This window comes from Mesoplodon mirus, assembly GCF_964341445.2.
Source record: "Mesoplodon mirus genome assembly, chromosome: 9".
Lineage (NCBI taxonomy): Eukaryota > Metazoa > Chordata > Mammalia > Artiodactyla > Ziphiidae > Mesoplodon > Mesoplodon mirus.
This window is the reverse complement of record NC_138985.1, coordinates 71,372,487-71,390,137: the sequence shown is the minus strand read 5'-3', so window position 1 is coordinate 71,390,137 and position 17,651 is coordinate 71,372,487. Positions and strand designations below refer to the sequence as shown.

General features: G+C 44.2%; 2 protein-coding genes across 4 annotated transcripts in view; one reads left to right on the top strand and one right to left on the bottom strand.

The window, feature by feature from the left end:
- Positions 1–2,440, top strand: part of NT5C3A (5'-nucleotidase, cytosolic IIIA) — a 41,608-nt gene extending 39,168 nt beyond the window's left edge. For all 3 annotated transcript variants that reach the window (XM_082632888.1, XM_082632890.1, XM_082632889.1), the window contains 2 exons: positions 214–414; positions 1,337–2,440. In XM_082632888.1, the coding sequence (XP_082489014.1) occupies positions 214–414; positions 1,337–1,438 (303 nt within the window). In that variant the 3' untranslated portion in view covers positions 1,439–2,440. The remainder of the gene's footprint in view (positions 1–213; positions 415–1,336) is intronic.
- A 3,430-nt stretch (positions 2,441–5,870) lies between these two features.
- FKBP9 (FKBP prolyl isomerase 9) overlaps positions 5,871–17,651 on the bottom strand; it is a 48,159-nt gene continuing 36,378 nt past the window's right edge. The window contains exons 7-10 of the mRNA XM_082632871.1: positions 15,292–15,478; positions 10,453–10,598; positions 8,667–8,830; positions 5,871–7,273 (exon numbers count right to left, since the gene is read on the bottom strand). Coding sequence (XP_082488997.1) covers positions 7,097–7,273; positions 8,667–8,830; positions 10,453–10,598; positions 15,292–15,478 — 674 coding nt within the window. The 3' untranslated portion in view covers positions 5,871–7,096. The remainder of the gene's footprint in view (positions 7,274–8,666; positions 8,831–10,452; positions 10,599–15,291; positions 15,479–17,651) is intronic.

The following is a 17,651-nucleotide window of genomic DNA, read 5'->3' as shown; positions in this document are numbered from 1 at the left end:
TGGTTGGGAAACAAATGAAAAGTAAAAATTGGGTTTTCAAAGCATTGTGCTTTCAGTGGTTTTCAATGGTTTTTCAGTGGTTTTCAATGTATTTAAAGTGGTCTCTAGGAAGTCATTAACTTCTCAGAGCCCTTCTTACCTATCATGAATGTAATAATACAACAAGTAGAACTTGCAGAACCTATTGTTTCAGAGGATTTATATTTTTAACAGGGGCTGCTCAGAGGATTTAAAGGAGAACTAATTCATGTGTTTAACAAACATGATGGATCCTTGAAGAATACGGAATATTTCAATCAACTAAAAAACAATAGCAACATAATTCTGCTGGGAGACTCCCAAGGGGACTTAAAAATGGCAGATGGAGTAGCCGATGTTGACCACATTCTGAAAATTGGATATCTAAATGATAGAGTAAGTATATAGATGTCATTTAATTTTCTTTAGAAAAAAAAATTAGGATGAAACTTTATAGAAAACTGTTATCAAAGGTGCCTGAGAAAGTAGTTATTTTAGAGACTTTTTCTTTTTTTAATTTATTTATTTAATTTATTTACTTTTGGCTGCGCTGGGCCCTCGTTGCTGCACATGGGCCCTCTAGTTCTGCAAGCGGGGGCCACTCCCTGTTGCACTGCACAGGGCTCTCATTGCAGTGGCTTCTCTTATTGTGGAGCACAGGCTCCAGGCGCGCAGACTTCAGCAGCCGTGGCAGGTGGGCTCAGTAGTTGTGGCTTGCAGGCTCAGTAGTTATGGCGCACAGACCTAGTTGTTCCACGGCACGTGGGATCCTCCCAGACCAGGGCCCAAAACCATGTCCCCTGCGTTGGCAGGCGGATTCTTAACCACTGCACCACCAGAGAAGCCCCAGTTATTTTAGAGACATTTTTATTTCTGTTTATCCCTTTACTTTGGTGATGATTAAAGGAGTTGGTATGCACATATGCATGCTATAGGTATTGGCGGGGAGGGAGAGTGTACATTCTAAATGAGGTGCCTCTGGCCTCTCCCCACTAGAAGCCCATATCATTCCCTAGTTGAGAATCAAAAATGTCTCTAGACATTGCCAAATGTTCCTTGGGCACTACCTCCCCAGTTGAGAACGACTGGGCTAGAGAGAAATCATTTCAGAAGAAAAGCCACCATATGGGAAACTTCCTATGTCAATGAATTTTAAAATTTTGAAAATATTTCTTCATTTCAAAGGTTTTATGAAAGCAAATTAATTTACATTTTACCCAAAAGATTTAACATAGCAGTGAGATTTATACTGAGATTATTTACTTCTCCCCCCCTGCATATTAATTTAATTTTTGTGATTTTTTTGGTTGTTGATTAGGTGGATGAGCTTTTAGAAAAGTACATGGACTCTTATGATATTGTTCTAGTAAAAGATGAATCATTGGATGTAGCCAACTCTATCTTACAGAAGATTCTATAAACAAGCATTCTTCAAGAAGACCTCTCACCTGTGGGTGCAATTGATGCAAGAGCTGCTCATCTGTTCATCTTGTTAAAAGATTTTATTTATATGTTCTTGATCTTGAAGTTTTTCCTCTATATTATTGAAGTATTTTCAGATTTATTGAATCCATCAACTGGAAGCTCCTTTTTCTCCAGCTCTCTCAACACACTCCTCACTATATTTTTTAACAGATTAAAAAAAAACTTAGAGCAAAAATTTGAAGAATAACTCCCTACATTTCCATAGTGAATTTTGTAGCTTAATGTTATTATGACATTTTTGTAAGTCTTTTTACATTGGGAAAGTTTGTAGACGTTTAAAAAGTTTTATGAAATGGTGAAATAATTTTCATGACTTTAAGTGTTGTCATTTTTATAATTTGGGTGAATTATGCTGATGGTATTAACCATCTCCTAAAATTGTGTTATGTTTGGTTATTTTGTTTGGTGAAAATCGATATTTACCAAAAAATATTGGCAGTTGATGTTTGAAAAAAAACTATTGGTATCTACATGCCACTAATCATTACAAAATGTTCTATATTGAAGCACTGATGATAAAAATGAAATGAAAAGCCTTTTTAATTCTGTCAAAACTATTATTATTCATTCAACAAAACCTGCCATGTTTTTGTGTGTGATGTATGAATCCTAATGTCCTTGTCATAGTGGCTATTTAGATTATTTTCAGATTTACACACTATAAAAATAAAAAGATTTTTGCAGAGAAAATTTAATATGTCCTTCAGAAAATACTGGGGCCTAGGAAAATTGTTTTCCCCCATTGAAAATATTAGTAAAAGAAGGTACTATATTGAAAGTCTAAGCGTTTCAGAAAGAGCCATAGGCATAAAACAAAATATAGCTGGGTCTCATGATTACTAAAACAGAGTACTTCAGGGTTAGGAACTGACATTCCTCTATGCAGTATGACTTCTGATTCTGAGTTTTGGCTGCACCATAATGGTTTACACAAGGCTTAGACTTGCCATTGTGATAAATTTTTTTTAACTAAATTTATCTATTTTATTTATTTATTTTTGGCTGTGTTGGATCTTCGTTGCTGCATGCAGGCTTTCTCTAGTTGCGATGAGCAGTGGTTACTCTTTGTTGCGGTGCACGGGCTTCTCATTGCAGTGGCTTCTCTTGTTGTGGAGCACGGGCTCTAGGCGCGCAGGCTTCAGTAGTTGTGGCTCATGGGCTGTAGAGCGCAGGCTCAGTGGTTGTGGCACACGGACTTCATTGCTCCACAGCATGTGGGATCTTCTCGGACCAGGGCTTGAACCCATGTCCCCTGCATTGGCAGGCAGATTCTTAACCACTGCGCCACCAGGGAAACCTACCATTGTGATAAATTTGACCCTGACTTCTAGCCCTTGAACTGCAGAGTCTATGAGCAACTAATTGGTTTTCTTAGCATGTGAGCTGTGATACAGACAAAGCATGATCCAGCTGGTTCTGGACATCTAGTGTGGTCAGTAATCTCTAGTCCAGTCGAATATGGTAGGGAGGCAAGGTCTTGTGATGCAAACCTTTTTCCTGCAGCCCATCCTTATCTTCCATCACTACTTCTCCTTTTTATAATAAACAGTGAAACGAAGTACTCGGTGGCACAAAGTAGACTGTTCCCTGCTTGGGTATTTCCAGAATGGAACTCAAAACCAAGCTTCTTGCTTTAAAGCAGATAGCATGGCATGGGAGTATCAGTTACCTGGAGGACTTTTTCACATAGAAAAAGTTGGGAATCCTTATCTAATGAGAGCTCTTTACTCCTGTATTTGCTATTAGAGCTTGCCATATTGGCTATTTTCCAAAGGATTTATAATATGCTTCCACAAATAAGCACACTGCATGGTGTAAGTGTAAAGAATACTAAAGTTATGACCTGCATTCTAGTCATTGCTCAGTCCTTTACTAAGACTATAGGTCAGTCACCTCCCTTTAAAATGAAAGCCATGAGAGCAGTCTCTACAGCATCTTCTAGCCATTACCAGTTCAGAAATGGCAAAACTTGCTGTTGGATTAAACATGTGGCGTGAGAGAATAGGGTGACCCCAGGTGTCTGGTTTGAGCGAATGGGAACAAGAGAAGAATGAGAGAGGAGAACAGGCTTGGATGGAAGGTGTTGGGAAGGGAGTGGGAATATACATTCTATTTTGAACACACAGTTTGAGATGCCTGTGAGATATACAGGAGAAGATACCATAGGCAGAGCTCAGAGGAGAAATTTTGGGAACTATAGATCTGGATGTTGTCTGCATTTCAATGAGATTTAAATATGGCCACTGTAAGCTGGAAGGAATTCCCCTGACCTATTGAAATTCCAACATTAATGATGACCACACAGAATCAAACACTATTTTAATAATATCTGCAACTAGCAATAAATAATTGAGAGCAGTATTCTTATTTTATAAAAAGACTCCGGACCCTAAGATATCCAAGGGAAGAAGCCTTCAAAGAAAGCAACTCTGTTCCTAGAAACCTAAGATATTAAAGTGCTTATGTATAATCTTGCAGTCGGTCAACTTCCCTAACAAAATGCATACGTTCCCTTAGCAACGGAAAGAATGGAAGTGCCAGGCAGCACTCAATAAGCCAAAGGTTTAGAAAGATAAATACTGCATGGTATCACTTATATGTGGAATCAAAAAATAGTAAGTTGAAGTTATAGAAACAGTAAAAAAGTGGTTACCAGGGCCTAGAGGGTGGGGGAAATACAAAAAAAGATACAAACTTTCAGCTGTAAGATAAATAAGGTCTGTGGATCTGATATATAACATGGTGACTACAGCTGATAACGCTATCATATAGCTGAAATTTGCTAAGAGTAGAACTTAAACGTTCTCAAAAAAGAGGTGATGGGTGATGTATATGTTAATTTAAGTAGATGGGGGAATCCTTTCACAATGTACATTTATGTCAAATCATCACATACACTTGAAATGTCTTACAGTTTTGTTAATTATACCTCAGTAAAGCTGAACAACAAAAGCCTGCAGGACAGAGACCCAAGAAGAGCCAAGACTTCAGTCTGAGTCTGAAGGCCAGAAAAGACCAGTGTTCCAGCTCAGCAGTCAGGTAGGCAGTTTAAATACAAAAACAAATACAAGCTAAAGTTTCCCTCCATTCTTGAAGCTCTAAGGCCCACAGTCCTTAATTTCCCCAGAGAAACTTATTTTTTATTCAGCCAACCTGTCTCCACCACTATAGAAAACAGCCAGTGAAGAAATTCAAACAGGACCATCTAAAGATCTAGGGTAGAGAACAAGCACAGAATGTTTATCTTCATGAAGATATGTAAGCGTAATGAAGTGCTACAGGTCAATTGCATTCCAAAGAACAGTTCAGTTTAGCAGATCATAAACGTATGTAGTGCACTTAAGGAATTCTGTTAAATGAAAAGGCTGAGTGACTGTGTGCACCATAGAAGAGGGTTAGGGAACAGCCAGGAAGGCCATGGGCACCTCCTTCCCCTCCCAAAAGCACACAGAGTCCCTGAAGTTGCTTCTGCAAAGAGTAAACCAGAAGATTTGCTCTTTAAAAAGCCATATATGGGCTTCCCTGGTGGCACAGTGCTTGAGAGTCCGCCTGCCGATGCAGGGGACACGGGTTCGTGCCCCAGTCCGGGAAGATCCCACATGCCACAGAGTGGCTGGGCCCGTGAGCCATGGCCGCTGAGCCTGCGTGTCCAGAGCCTGTGCTCCGCAACGGGAGAGGCCACAACAGTGAAAGGCCCGCGTACCGCAAAAAAAAAAAAAAAAGCCATATATATATATATATATATATATATATATAGTTTTTTCCCTATACATGTGCCAGTTATTCTCCATTTGCTCCCAACCCAACCCCAACCAGTCATTCTCCACCTTCCTCTGCGCCCCAAAACACTGATCCCTGAGAACACCAGCCCCTGAGCTCCTTGCCCTCTGGCTTCGGGTTGGCTTTGGCTAATGGGAGCCAGTGGCAGGACAGAGAGGATGGGTGTTTCCTCCCTCAGTACTCTGCTCCACTGCCAGCCACAGCTCTGGGAGTGGCTGTGTCCCTCCACCCGCTCCTACCAGGCAGCCCCACCCAGGCTCCCCTGGACCCTTCAGGCCCAGGGGTGGAACAGCTTCCTACTGTCGTTGGCCAAGAGCGGTCACGGGTACCTCGACATCCTTCCTGGGCCCCCTGAGCCCTGCCCACGCTTCTGTAAAGAGTACTTTCATTAGCTTCTCTTCAGAAGTCCCACATAAGGGTATGTTTGCAGCCAGGACTCTGACTGATACATCCCCTATATACCGTACGGCAATCTTCCACTTCTTCCAGTTCAGTCCTGCTGAGTTTTTATCAGGGGGATTCTGATGGCATGGTGTATTCTCATGGGAAAAATGAGACTTCAAATAAAACACCACAAAACCTGATGATATAATTCAATATTTTACTTATGAAAAAGTCATCTTCCAACATTTATTCCATTGAATGAGTGCACAGCATTTTCAGGAACTATCTATCTCAGGGCTACATCAGTACAAAATAGTTTAAATTAGTAAAACAAAGCTGTTTCAAAAGGAAAATCATTGGTTACTGCAGGGTGAGTGCCACCACCGCTTGGGAACAGAGGACATGAGGCAGCAAGGTGGTTACTTTGTAACGTGGGGACAGACCAGCAGGTACAGTGTCCTTCTCCTATGCAGAGAGAGGCTCCCAGGCCTTAGGGCACCTCCCTCTCTAGGACACGAATGAGAGGCAGAAATATGTCACTTTGTCTATGCTCACCTGTTGGGATGACATTTCCATCTTGGCCACAGTGAGATACTCTGGAGCTAGGCTTAGCCACCAGCCCTACGTGTATCTATATCTGATCAAAGGATTCAGGGTGAGAAGAGAGGGTGCTATGGGATAGAGTGATGGGAATAAGCAAGAGTGAAGAAGATAATATTATGTGACAAATGCAGAATCAAATTCTCTACTCATGGTCCAAGATGCCTTTTGTTTGGTCCACTGATTTTCTTTTTAACCTCCAAGTTACCTAGCCAATAGGAGGACCACAGTGAGGTGGGGTATGATTAACTAGAAGAGCACACCTGTGTGTGTGTGTCTGTGTGTGTCTGTGTGAGTGTGTGAGTAGAGGCATGGTGGAGGTTGGGCATTACCAGGGCCCATACGGGCCACTGGGAAAACTTCTGGGCCTGTCTGGGAATCCTGCTGGGGCATGCCCTCTGTTTCTTCTAGCCATCTGGAGAATAATTTTAAAACACCAGCAAGTTAAAAACATTTTTAATCCTCTTTATGTAAATATCCTAGACACGTTTTCTTCTGTTCCCTCCAAGATGATTATAACTTCTGTATGACACTATTTTCCTTTAATAACAAAACTACCCAGAAGGCTCACAAAACAACTGCTGACAATGCAGCATTTTCAATATTCTATACAACCCATGCTAAGGCACCCGCACTGATTTTTTTAGTATCACCAGCATCAGCCTAAAATTCTCACCATGTGTATCAACCCACCCCGATGTATGTCCCAGGTACTATATGACCCACCTACTACTTGCTGACGATTCCCCTTCTGAGAGACCCTTGCACCCTCACTGCACATTCTGCCACAACAGGGGGCTTGGCATCACACAAGTGGCTCATATCAGGTTTAGAGTTCGTCGTGTTTTGCCTCCTGGTCTTTGAGTTTAAATTCCTCAACCGTGACCTTCCCGTCTCCATTCCGGTCCTGGTTGGCGAACATATTCTTCACAATCATCTCAGCATCGAATCCAGGGGCAAGTTTCCCTTTGCCAGATGCCACCTGGGCATGAATGTACTCTGAGAACTGGAGAGAAAGGGGCAGGACAGACCATGAGATACAGCAGCTGAGAATACCAAGCTGGAGCCTGAACAGAGCAGCCCAAGGGCGATGGGGCTGGAATTTGAGTCTGAGCCAGCAGAACAGACAAAATCTTCTGAGCTACACGACTCGGGTTTTTTCCTCCAGATGCAGGTTAAAAAGCCCCTGCCAAGAGATCAGCTCGGTGCTTTGTGACCGCCTGGAGGGGTGGGATAGGGAGGGTGGGAGGGAGACGCAAAAGGGAGGGGATATGGGAACATATGTATATGTATAACTGATTAAATTTGTTATAAAGCAAAAAATAAAAAAAAATAAAAAAAAATAAAAAAACCCTGCCAAAATGACTCCAGGAGCCCTTAGGTCCCAGGCAGCCAATACAGAGCAGCCACTGGAACTATCCGTTTTCCCCAAATCAACACTTAGTTTTCCACCAAAGGCCAATCCCCTAACCACCCTCGCCTTTAAGCATTCATTCATTCATTCATTCATACAATAAAAACTTATTGTCTACTGTGTGCTAAGCACCATCCTAGACCCTGGAGATACATCAATAAACAAGCAAAACATCCTGCCCTTGCAATTCTAGCATATGCTAGTGGACAAGATACATGATTAAAAAGGAACATTTAAAAAGTAAGTAAACTACGTGTTAACTTAGAAAGTAAAATGCTCCAGAAAAATGAAAAAGTAGAGCCAAGTAAGGAAGATCCAGAGTGCAGTTAGGGGAACGGGTTGAAGTATCCATTTGGTGGTTAGGGTAAAACCCTAATGCTAAAAGAGAGTCTTGTGCAAAGGTTTGAAGGAAGTGAAGGAACAAGCCCAACAGTTATCTAGGGGAAGTGTCTTCTGAGCCGAGAACAGCTGGTAAAAAGGCCCGGGGTGGACACGTGCCCGGTGTGTTTACAGGACAGCAAAGGGAGACTCGTTGGAGAGGAGGTTACGGCGAGCAGGTAGTGGAGGGCCTTTGTGGGCCACTGCAAAGACTTTGGAAATAGGGGGATGTATGGTCAGGCCACTCAAGATGGCTGTTCTCTTGTCTTTGTACATCCCCCGTTTGACTAGTCTCTGCTTCACCTACACCCTACTCACAAGAACATGCTTGCCCCCTGCCCCAGCTAGTGACTGTTCTAATCCTTAGGCCAGAATGGCTCCACCTGCTAGTTTACTAAAGGGCCTCGGTTTCTTCAAAGAGGAATTGTGAGCTCAACTTAGAGACTGTGTGTGCAAGTGCTTGGTACATGAGCATGAAGATTACCACCATCACAAGCAAGCACAGCTGTCCTCACTCTGAGAGGCTTCACATTCAGGATGGGTACCCCGGCCCAGTGAGGCTCCCTGAGCTCCTTGGGTCCCACTTCCCTTCAAAAAGGTCAGTTACCTCTTCCAGGAGGACTTCTCCATTGCCGTCCTTGTCAATTTCTTCAAAGAGGTTGGCTGACACCTCACCGTTCCATATGAACATGTACCCCTCCGGCAGGCCGGCCACGAGCTCCAGCAGCTCGATGTCAAACACCAACACAGCACTGCCGGGCACTTCTCCATCTGCCGCAGCAACGGGAGGAGGGGGCGTTAGTGACAAGGTGGAGGGCATGCCCCTCTCATACTCCCCCCGGCCACCCCGGTTCTAGCTGCCTCACGGATAGAGGCATCTCTTGCGAAAGCAAGAAAGTTCAGCATCAATCAGTGAGTGGTTTTTCCAAACTGGGTAGTGAGTCTCAAAATCAGTTTAGAGAATGGTGACCAATATTTTTTTAAATTAAGGGATAGAATAAAATCAGAGTACATTGCACATAGAAAGGATAGGTATTGTTTTATGAAACTTAGTTTTAATTTTATATATGAAATTAAATGGATATGTATATTAGGTAAAATTGCATGCTTATGTGTAACACAGATTGGGAGATAAAATGTAATTCTTACTGTGTCTTGGTGAAAAAAGTTTAAAAGCCGCAGAAACTACAATGGTGCTTGAACTTTTGAATAAATCTTATCGCTGAACTTTAAGAATAATACAGTATGCCTTAAAATCATGATCCAGGATATGATTTTTAAACACAAATTCTAGAACAGTATATATAGTATGGGCCCAAAAGAACGTATAAGTATGTGACTATAAGTAAATAAATGTGCATTATTTTAAATTATACATTATAACTATAATCTATATCATAGGAGCATGGTCGTACAGGATATGCAACATATTTTTTAAAGTGTTTCTTCTCTGATTGGGGGCATTAGCAGAGAGTATCTTTTACAATTACTTAAGAATTTTGAAAAAGAAAATCCAAAGTGCCTATCACTTCTATAAGTTAGCACTTCCCATCTCTCCATCTCCAGACAGTAGGGGCATAAAAACTGAAAAAGAAGGGGTTCCCACCCACCCCCATGAGGAGGGCTCATTTTGGCCAAAATCATGAAGTAAACAGCTGTGAGGGCAACGTAACGCCAGTATTTCCAGAACTTGAAACAAATCTCTTCCACAAGGAAATCTCCTTGGATAGCTTATAGGTTCAGCATTCCAGTGTCCTGGGAAACAGTTCCCCAAGGAAGCACCTGGCTCACCTGAGAGAAATCACCTAGCAAGCCCTTTCAGGGACATTTCCCACATGTGGGTTTGAAGAGCCAAGGTTTATTTCACAGAAACCCCTGCTTAATCCCATTAACGTGGCACTAACACCGAATTCACGGGTTTTGAAACAAAAATGCTAAATACTTAAATAAAAGTCCCCGGGCTTCCCTGGTGGCGTAGTGGTTAAGAATCCGCCTGCCAATGCAGGGGACACGGGTTTGAGCCCTTGTCCGGGAAGATCCCACATGCCACGGAGCAACTAGGCCCGTGCGCCACAACTACTGAGCCTGCGCTCTAGAGCCCGTGAGCCACAACTCCTGAAGCCCGTGCGCCTAGAGCCCGTGCTCCGTAACAAGAGAAGCCACGGCAATGAGAAGCCCACACACTGCAATGAGGAAGAGTAGCCCCAGCTCGCTGGAACTAGAGGAAGCCCACGCACAGCAACAAAGACCCAACACAGCCAAAAATAAATTAGAAAAAAAAAAGTCCCAGTCTTTGGGTTTTAAATGGAAGAAGCATATTGTGGTTCTAAATAAGCACAAAATACAGATGGTGAATGTGCCCTAAACACCTTTTAACATTGTTGCATACTCACCCACACCAGCCTCCCCATAGCCCAGGTGGGGTGGAATGATCACAGTCCGTTTCTCTCCAACGCACATCTCTCTGAGACCCATATCCATTCCCAACACAACTTGTCCAGATCCCAGAACAATATTATACGTTTTACCTAAGTTCCACCTAAAAATGAAACAGAAAAGTCCCCAGTTAGACCATGAACCCACTGGTACTTAAGAGTATCCTCCTGAGAAGAACATATCACTTCTGTGATCTTTCTGCCAAAGATATAGAACCCCTATGGAATCATAAGGAAACATCAGACAAGCCCACATTGAGGGACATTCTGCAAAACAACCAGCCTGTAATCTTCAAAAGTGTCAAGGTGAAAATCAAAGGAAGACTAAAGGAGTTCAAGAGTTCGAGTTCGAGAGTTGTGGACATACTGGAATGGATCCTTTTGCTTTAAAAGACCTTATTGGAACATTTGGCAAAACTTAAGTGGGGTCTGAGGATTAAAAGTAATGTATCAACATTAACTTCCTGATTTTAATTGAATTATGTAGGAGAATGTCCACCTTTGTTGGAAATACACACTAAAGTTTTCAGAGGTGAAGAGACATCATAGTGGCAACCTTCTCCCCAATGGTTCGGTGTGGGGGGCAAGTTCTTTGTATTGGTCTCGCAATTTTTCTCTAAGTTTTAGTCAGTGTTGTAGCTAGTCAGAAATTTTCATGAGAATTTTTTAAAATATATAATGTAGTTAAGATCCTGGGATTTGGATTCAGCAAGACCTGAGTTTGAATCCTGGTCAAATTTAATTTGACCCTAGGAAATATAATCTCTCAGTTTTCCTCATCTATAAAATGGAGATAATAACAGCTATTGCACAGGTTCCAAATAGTAAATAATATGCTTGGCACGGCAGAGAGCAAGCATGAAGAGCTCAATAAATGGATGGCCTTGACAGTGTGAAGTGCTTGTGCCTGTAACAGCCTATGGCTCCAGAAAAATAACTGTGAACTTGGGCCATGGTGTGAATTATCCTTGATGCCCAAGGTCCCAGGGGAATCTGAACAAATAAAAGTTGGCTCAATCACCTCATTCACTACTGAAAGTAAATCTATTTCCAAATTGATGGCATTCCTATCACATCCTAAAGGCAAACAGTGGGAATGTTCTTCAATGGCAAGGAAGAAAAGGCTCCTGGATATCTTGGCACCCCCTTGATGTCCATCACCAAGTGGTGACAACAGGGAAGGGATTGCCCCTGGTCACCTCCCCTTCTCAGGCTTCCCAGCCTCTCCTGGCTGCAGGGCCTCAGCCTCCTTCCCTCCTCAAGCTGGTTCCCAGGGCCAGGCTGGTTCTCTGGAGCTAGCAAATTAAAACCGCGTTTGCATTTGTCCTACCTGGGAGGAAGCAGAAACAAAGCCAATTCTGGCACAGGATGCCTTGGCCCCAGGCCTGCGGGAGGGCAGGCGGGTCCTCTGTCCTGCCCCCCACACAATCCCTCCTTTGTCAGCAGCACAGAGGCGCCCTCACACTGCCTCTCTGCAGGGACCGTGGGGAACTTCCCGTGGGACTACTGGGTTTCAAAGTCTTACAGAATATTTGAGAACTCATTTAGTTATCAAATAACAAATGTTTACTCTTCTCTGAGGCCAGTTTCAACATACATTTAAAAAAAAATCCTCCAAGGGCTTCCCTGGTGGCACAGTGGTTAAGAATCCGCCTGCCAATGCAGGGGACACGGGTTCGAGCCCTGGTCCAGGAAGACTCCACACGCCGCAGAGCAACTAAGCCCGTGTGCCACAACTACTGAGCCCATGCACCTAGAGCCCATGCGTGCTCCACAAGAGAACCCCGCAATGAGAAGCCCACACACCGCAATGAAGAGTAGCCCCTGTTCACCGCAACTAGAGGAAGCCCGTGTGCAGCAACAAAGACCCAACACAGCCAAAAATAAATAAATTAAATTAAAAAAAAAAATCCTCCAAGCAAGAAATTTGTTTTCATGTGTCATCTCTGAAAACGCTGCTAATTCTTTTTCCTCAAGTCATCATTTTCTTTTTCTTTTTTATTTTGCAGTTTTTCTCTCAGACATTCTCCTCATTCCTTCTGTGCATTCCCGGCTTCCCATTCATTGCAAGCTTCCTGCTTCCTGCCTGCAGGCTGCCCACCCTGGCTCTCCACCCACATTCTCCTCTATCCTCTCCATCATGGATTCTCCTAGCGCTGATGAACGAGCAACCACAGCAGCACCTGCCTCGTTGTTTACAGAGCCCATGTGGGCTTGGGGTGGGACCAGATCCCCTCTTCCAGAAGCAGCTCCTCTCCCACACCCAGGTAAGCAGTCTCCTGCCACACTTCCCATTATCCCATTATTCTGAAGCTTCCACCAGCGGAGACCAGCAGGGACGCCCAGACACTGCTCTTCCGTGTCGATTTACACGTGACACAAATGACTCAAGTGGTTCAGAATGGAGTCTCTGAGAAGAGGAAGGAGCATCACATGGCTCCCGGATGCTCTGTAACAATATTGTGCATCCGCCAAACACACATTAGAAGCAGGAAGACTGATTCTCCCCACCCCACATGAGAAGCGTATCCTGAACCCACCAGAGAAGAAATTCCTTTGTTCACTTCCCAACCCCACTTCCCTTTCCAAGGCCATAGGAGCACAAGACAAGAATATGAACGTTGGCCAGAGCAATGACAGCTAGCCATCGGCCTTACAGACTGTTCTAACCTACTTTTCCCAAGCATAAGCTCACTTGATCCCAAAACAACTACAAGCCATGCTTCTTCCTCACTGTCTAATCATCAGTGCAAAGAGGTTTGCTGTAAGCCATGTCCCTGTAAATCTGGGCCCCAGAACCTAGAACATATTTCCTTGATTCTATAATGCATATTTTTTTCATATTTTAATATCTTTTGATTTGGGATACATCCTACAATTGACATCATCTCATTATTTTTTGGCAGTGTTCTTACTATCTTGAGACACATAAGATGATGCTTCTAACAACCAGCACATTTTAGATCTCATGAAATACGTTAACTGCCTGAGGATACCGGATCTCATAGCACCAGAGAGAATGCTCTGAGGAGTATGTCCCTCAGGCTCTCCACGCTGGCTCTCCCCAGCCACACTCTGTCACCTGAAGCTAGAAGGCAGAGGTACGCGTGAGAGGGAGAGAAGACCCTCCCCATCTAGAATAAATGCAGTAGCACATATTTATATGAAGCCCTTCTTTCTCCTCAAGACTAAACTTGGGAATCTAAGTCAGGCTCAATACAAAAATGGGTGTACTTACATGGAGACATAAAGAAAGATTGAGGGTTTCCCTGCATGGCACCGTGGTTAAGAATCTGCCTGCCAATGCAGGGGACACGGGTTCGAGCCCTGGTCCGGGGAGATCCCACATGCCGCAGGGCAACTAAGTCCATGTGCCATAGCTACTGAGCCTGTGCTCTAGAGCCCACAAGCCACAACTACTGAGCCCGTGTACCACAACTACTGAAGCCCACATGCCTAGAGCCTGTCCTCCACAACAAGAGAAGCCACCACAATGAGAAGCTCACGCACTGCAACAAAGATTAGCCCCCGCTCGCCGCAACTAGAGAAAACCCACGCGCAGCAACAAGGATCCAATGTAGCCAAAAATAAACAAATAAACAGGGACTTCCCTGTTAGCATAGTGGTTAAGAATCTGCCTGCCACTGCAGGGGACACGGGTTTGAGCCCTGGTCCAGGAAGATCCCACATGCCGCGGAGCAACTAAGCCCGTGCGCCACAACTACTGAAGCCCGCGTGCCACAACTGCTAGGCCTGCACTCTAGAGCCCGTAAGCCACAACTACTGAGCCCGTGTGCCACAACTACTGAAGCCCGTGCGCCTAGAGCCTGTGGTCCGCAACGAGAAGCCACCGCAATAAGCCAGCACACCGCAACAAAGAGTAGCCCCCGCTCACCACAACTAGAGAAAGCCCGTGCACAGCAACGAAGACCCAATGCAGCCTAAACTAAATAAAATTTTAAAAAAAGAAAGGCCAAAAATGTTTCTTTCCCAAAGAAGAGAATAGTGTATTAACTTATAGATACCTCTGAAGATTCAGATACATAAGAAGGAAAGCTCCTTTTACCTGTATGATACTAGTATACACTGTTGGTTCCTAGTAATATATTTTCAGATTCATCTCAATCACTTAACATTTATAAAATACTCCCTTTGTGCTATGCTCTGGGCTAGGTGTAAGGAATAGTATGAATAAACATGTTGGGTGTCTAAGGTTTTCAGACCAGCAACAGTGATAGAAACAAAAATAACTAAAAGGCAGGTAATCCATAAAACATTATGAGACTATGAGACTACAGAAATGGGAGCAGTTGATTCTTCCTGGGAACTAAGCAAAGACTTTGAGAAAAGGGAATTCATTTAAGCCGAGGCAGAAGCTGGCCAGAAGGAAGGGTGTAAGCAGTGCACATCCTGCACCACTGCACATGGCACCCCTGGGAGGCGGAAGACGGGCCTCAGCAGAAGATGAGGCTGGCGAGGCAGAGCGGGGCTGACAAGAGAGCCTGATGTGCCAGACTCTGGAGTTTAGATTTTATCTGTGGGTTAATTTTTAAAGACAGCAGGATAAGATGAGAGCTGCTTTTCAGAAAGACAGTTTCACAGGTGCAGGATGAAACCATTCATAGGGAACTCTCAGAACAATGCACCGGAGTAACGATGTACACTTGAGATACTCAGTGCAAAGGGCATGAAGATAAAAGCTCTCAACCAGTATCTGATGAAAAAAAAAGGAGGATTGTTGGAACACTGACTGTTATCTGCCAGGCTCACACCCCACCGATCCCTGGTTGCCCTTACGTGGAATCCAGCAGGGTCCCATCCAGAAGCGAGGCGTTGTAGTGATACTTGAGGTAATCCCCCTTCTTACTCAGCACTGAACAGTCGGGGGGCTTATAGTGGGAGGTGATGCTGATGGAGTCTGAAGGGTTGTGAAAGTCAATCACATGGATGTCAAACACCAGCACGGCCGAGCCGGGGATGTTCCCTAAAGGACAGACAAAGGCAATTAGAGGGAACCCTCCAAGCAGCAGCACATGTGCCTCCCCAGTATCACCAGGTATTCCTCACAGACCTCCAGTGAGGAACATGGGGACCCAGCTGTGAAATCCTAGGGAATGCTGGAAGAGTGAAGCTGGAAGGGCCATTAGAAGTAGCCTAGGGCTTCCCTGGTGGCACAGTGGTTGAGAGTCTGCCTGCCGATGCAGAGGACACGGGTTCGTGCCCCAGTCCGGGAAGATCCCACATGCCGCGGAGTGGCTGGGCCCGTGAGCCATGGCCACTGAGCCTGTGCATCCGGAGCCTGTGCTCCGCAACGGGAGAGGTCACAACAGTGAGAGGCCTGCGTACCGCAAAAAAAAAAAAAAAAAAAAAAAAAAGTAGCCTAACCCAATTTTATAGATGGGGAAACTGAGGCACAGATTTGTCCAGGGTCCCCAGTCAGGAGCACACTTTGGACTAAAAGTCAAGACATGGTACTACAGCCCCATGGAATGGTTCAACCTGAAAGATTTATGGCCAAGTTCATTACAGATAAGAAAACTAAAGCTCAGCCAAATTAAGGCTTGCCCCGCTCCTGCTAGAAGTAAGAGGTGAGATGAGAAAATCAGCTGTAGAATGAAAATCACTTTAGTGCCCTACCACTGCTCAAGAGAAGAAAAACCAACAGAAACCTCACAGGGGAAATCACCTAGCCACACTTGGCCCATCTATGCCCCTTAAGATATACTACACCTAACAAATCACAAAGTGCTTTACAATACATCCTGTTTGTTCTACACAAAATTATTACTCTTTTCCATTTTTGAAAACATTATCTCACATCTGAATAATGTTTTACAGTTTACAAAGCATTTTTCACATACACTCTCTCATTAAATCCCTGCAGTAACCTTGTTGGGTAAATATTACCATAAATGCAGGAGTAGCAGGTCATCCATTCATTTAATGACAGCTTCTCAGAGGGGTATCAGTTGTTTACCACACCCCCAGTTCACTTCAGAGAAGTTTACATGTAAAAAATTTGTAAATAGTGTTACTTAGAATCAAGGAGGTATATTTTCATTAGCATTTTACAGACAAGAAAACCAACTCAGATATAACTTGTTCAAGAAAACAACACAGGGGGCCTCCCTGGTGGCGCAGTGGTTGAGAGTCCGCCTGCCGATGCAGGGGATACGGGTTCGTGCCCCGGTCTGGGAGGATCCCATATGCCGCAGAGCGGCTGGGCCCGTGAGCCATGGCCGCTGGGCCTGCACGTCCGGAGCCTGTGCTCCGCAACGGGAGAGGCCACAACAGTGAGAGGCCCGCATACCGCAAAAAAAAAAAAAAAAAAAAAAAAAAAAAAAAGAAAACAACACAGCTATAGACAGAATTCAGTAGCGCTATGTGAACATCAACAGCCCCTCCCCACCCCCCATCCTCCAGATCACCCCACCCCCACCCCACCATGTGCTCTTCTGTTTATCAGCTGCTGTCTCTCTAACACACACTTAATGGGTAGGTGCTTGTTACCAGGCACTCTTCTAAGTGCTTTAGATGTATTAGTTTATTTAATTCTCATTATAATCCTATATAATATATAATCCTATATTCCCAACATACAGATGAGGAAACTGAGGCACAGATTTTGATGGCTGCCCAAAGTTACCGAGGTAGTAATTAGAGAAGCTTGGGCTTTTACAGCAGCACACAGGTGCCTCATACTCACTAGTGATGGGGAGTTGCTGAAGTGAGTGGTTAACAGGGTCCAGGATCTTTCCCAGAGGAACCAGGTATTACAAACTGCCATAGGAGGGTGCCTGGAACCAGGGCCAAGGGCAGCTCTTTGCGGGAAACAGCACACACTAACGGGGGGCAGTGGCTGTGGAGCCAGACAAGTGGTTTCTCAATCTTGGTTGCTCATTAAAACCAACTGGGGAGGAACCTTGAAAACATTATGCTCAGTGAAAGAAACCAGACACAGAAAGACAAATATTGTATGCTTTCACTTATATGAGGCACCTGGAATAGGCAAATTCATAGAGACAGAAAGTAGAATGGTGGTTACCAAGGGCTGGAGGGGGAGAGGGTAATGGGGAGTTTGTGTTGGGGATGATGGAAAAGTTCTGGGTATAGACAGCGGTGATAGTTACACAACACTGTGCATATATTCAACGGCA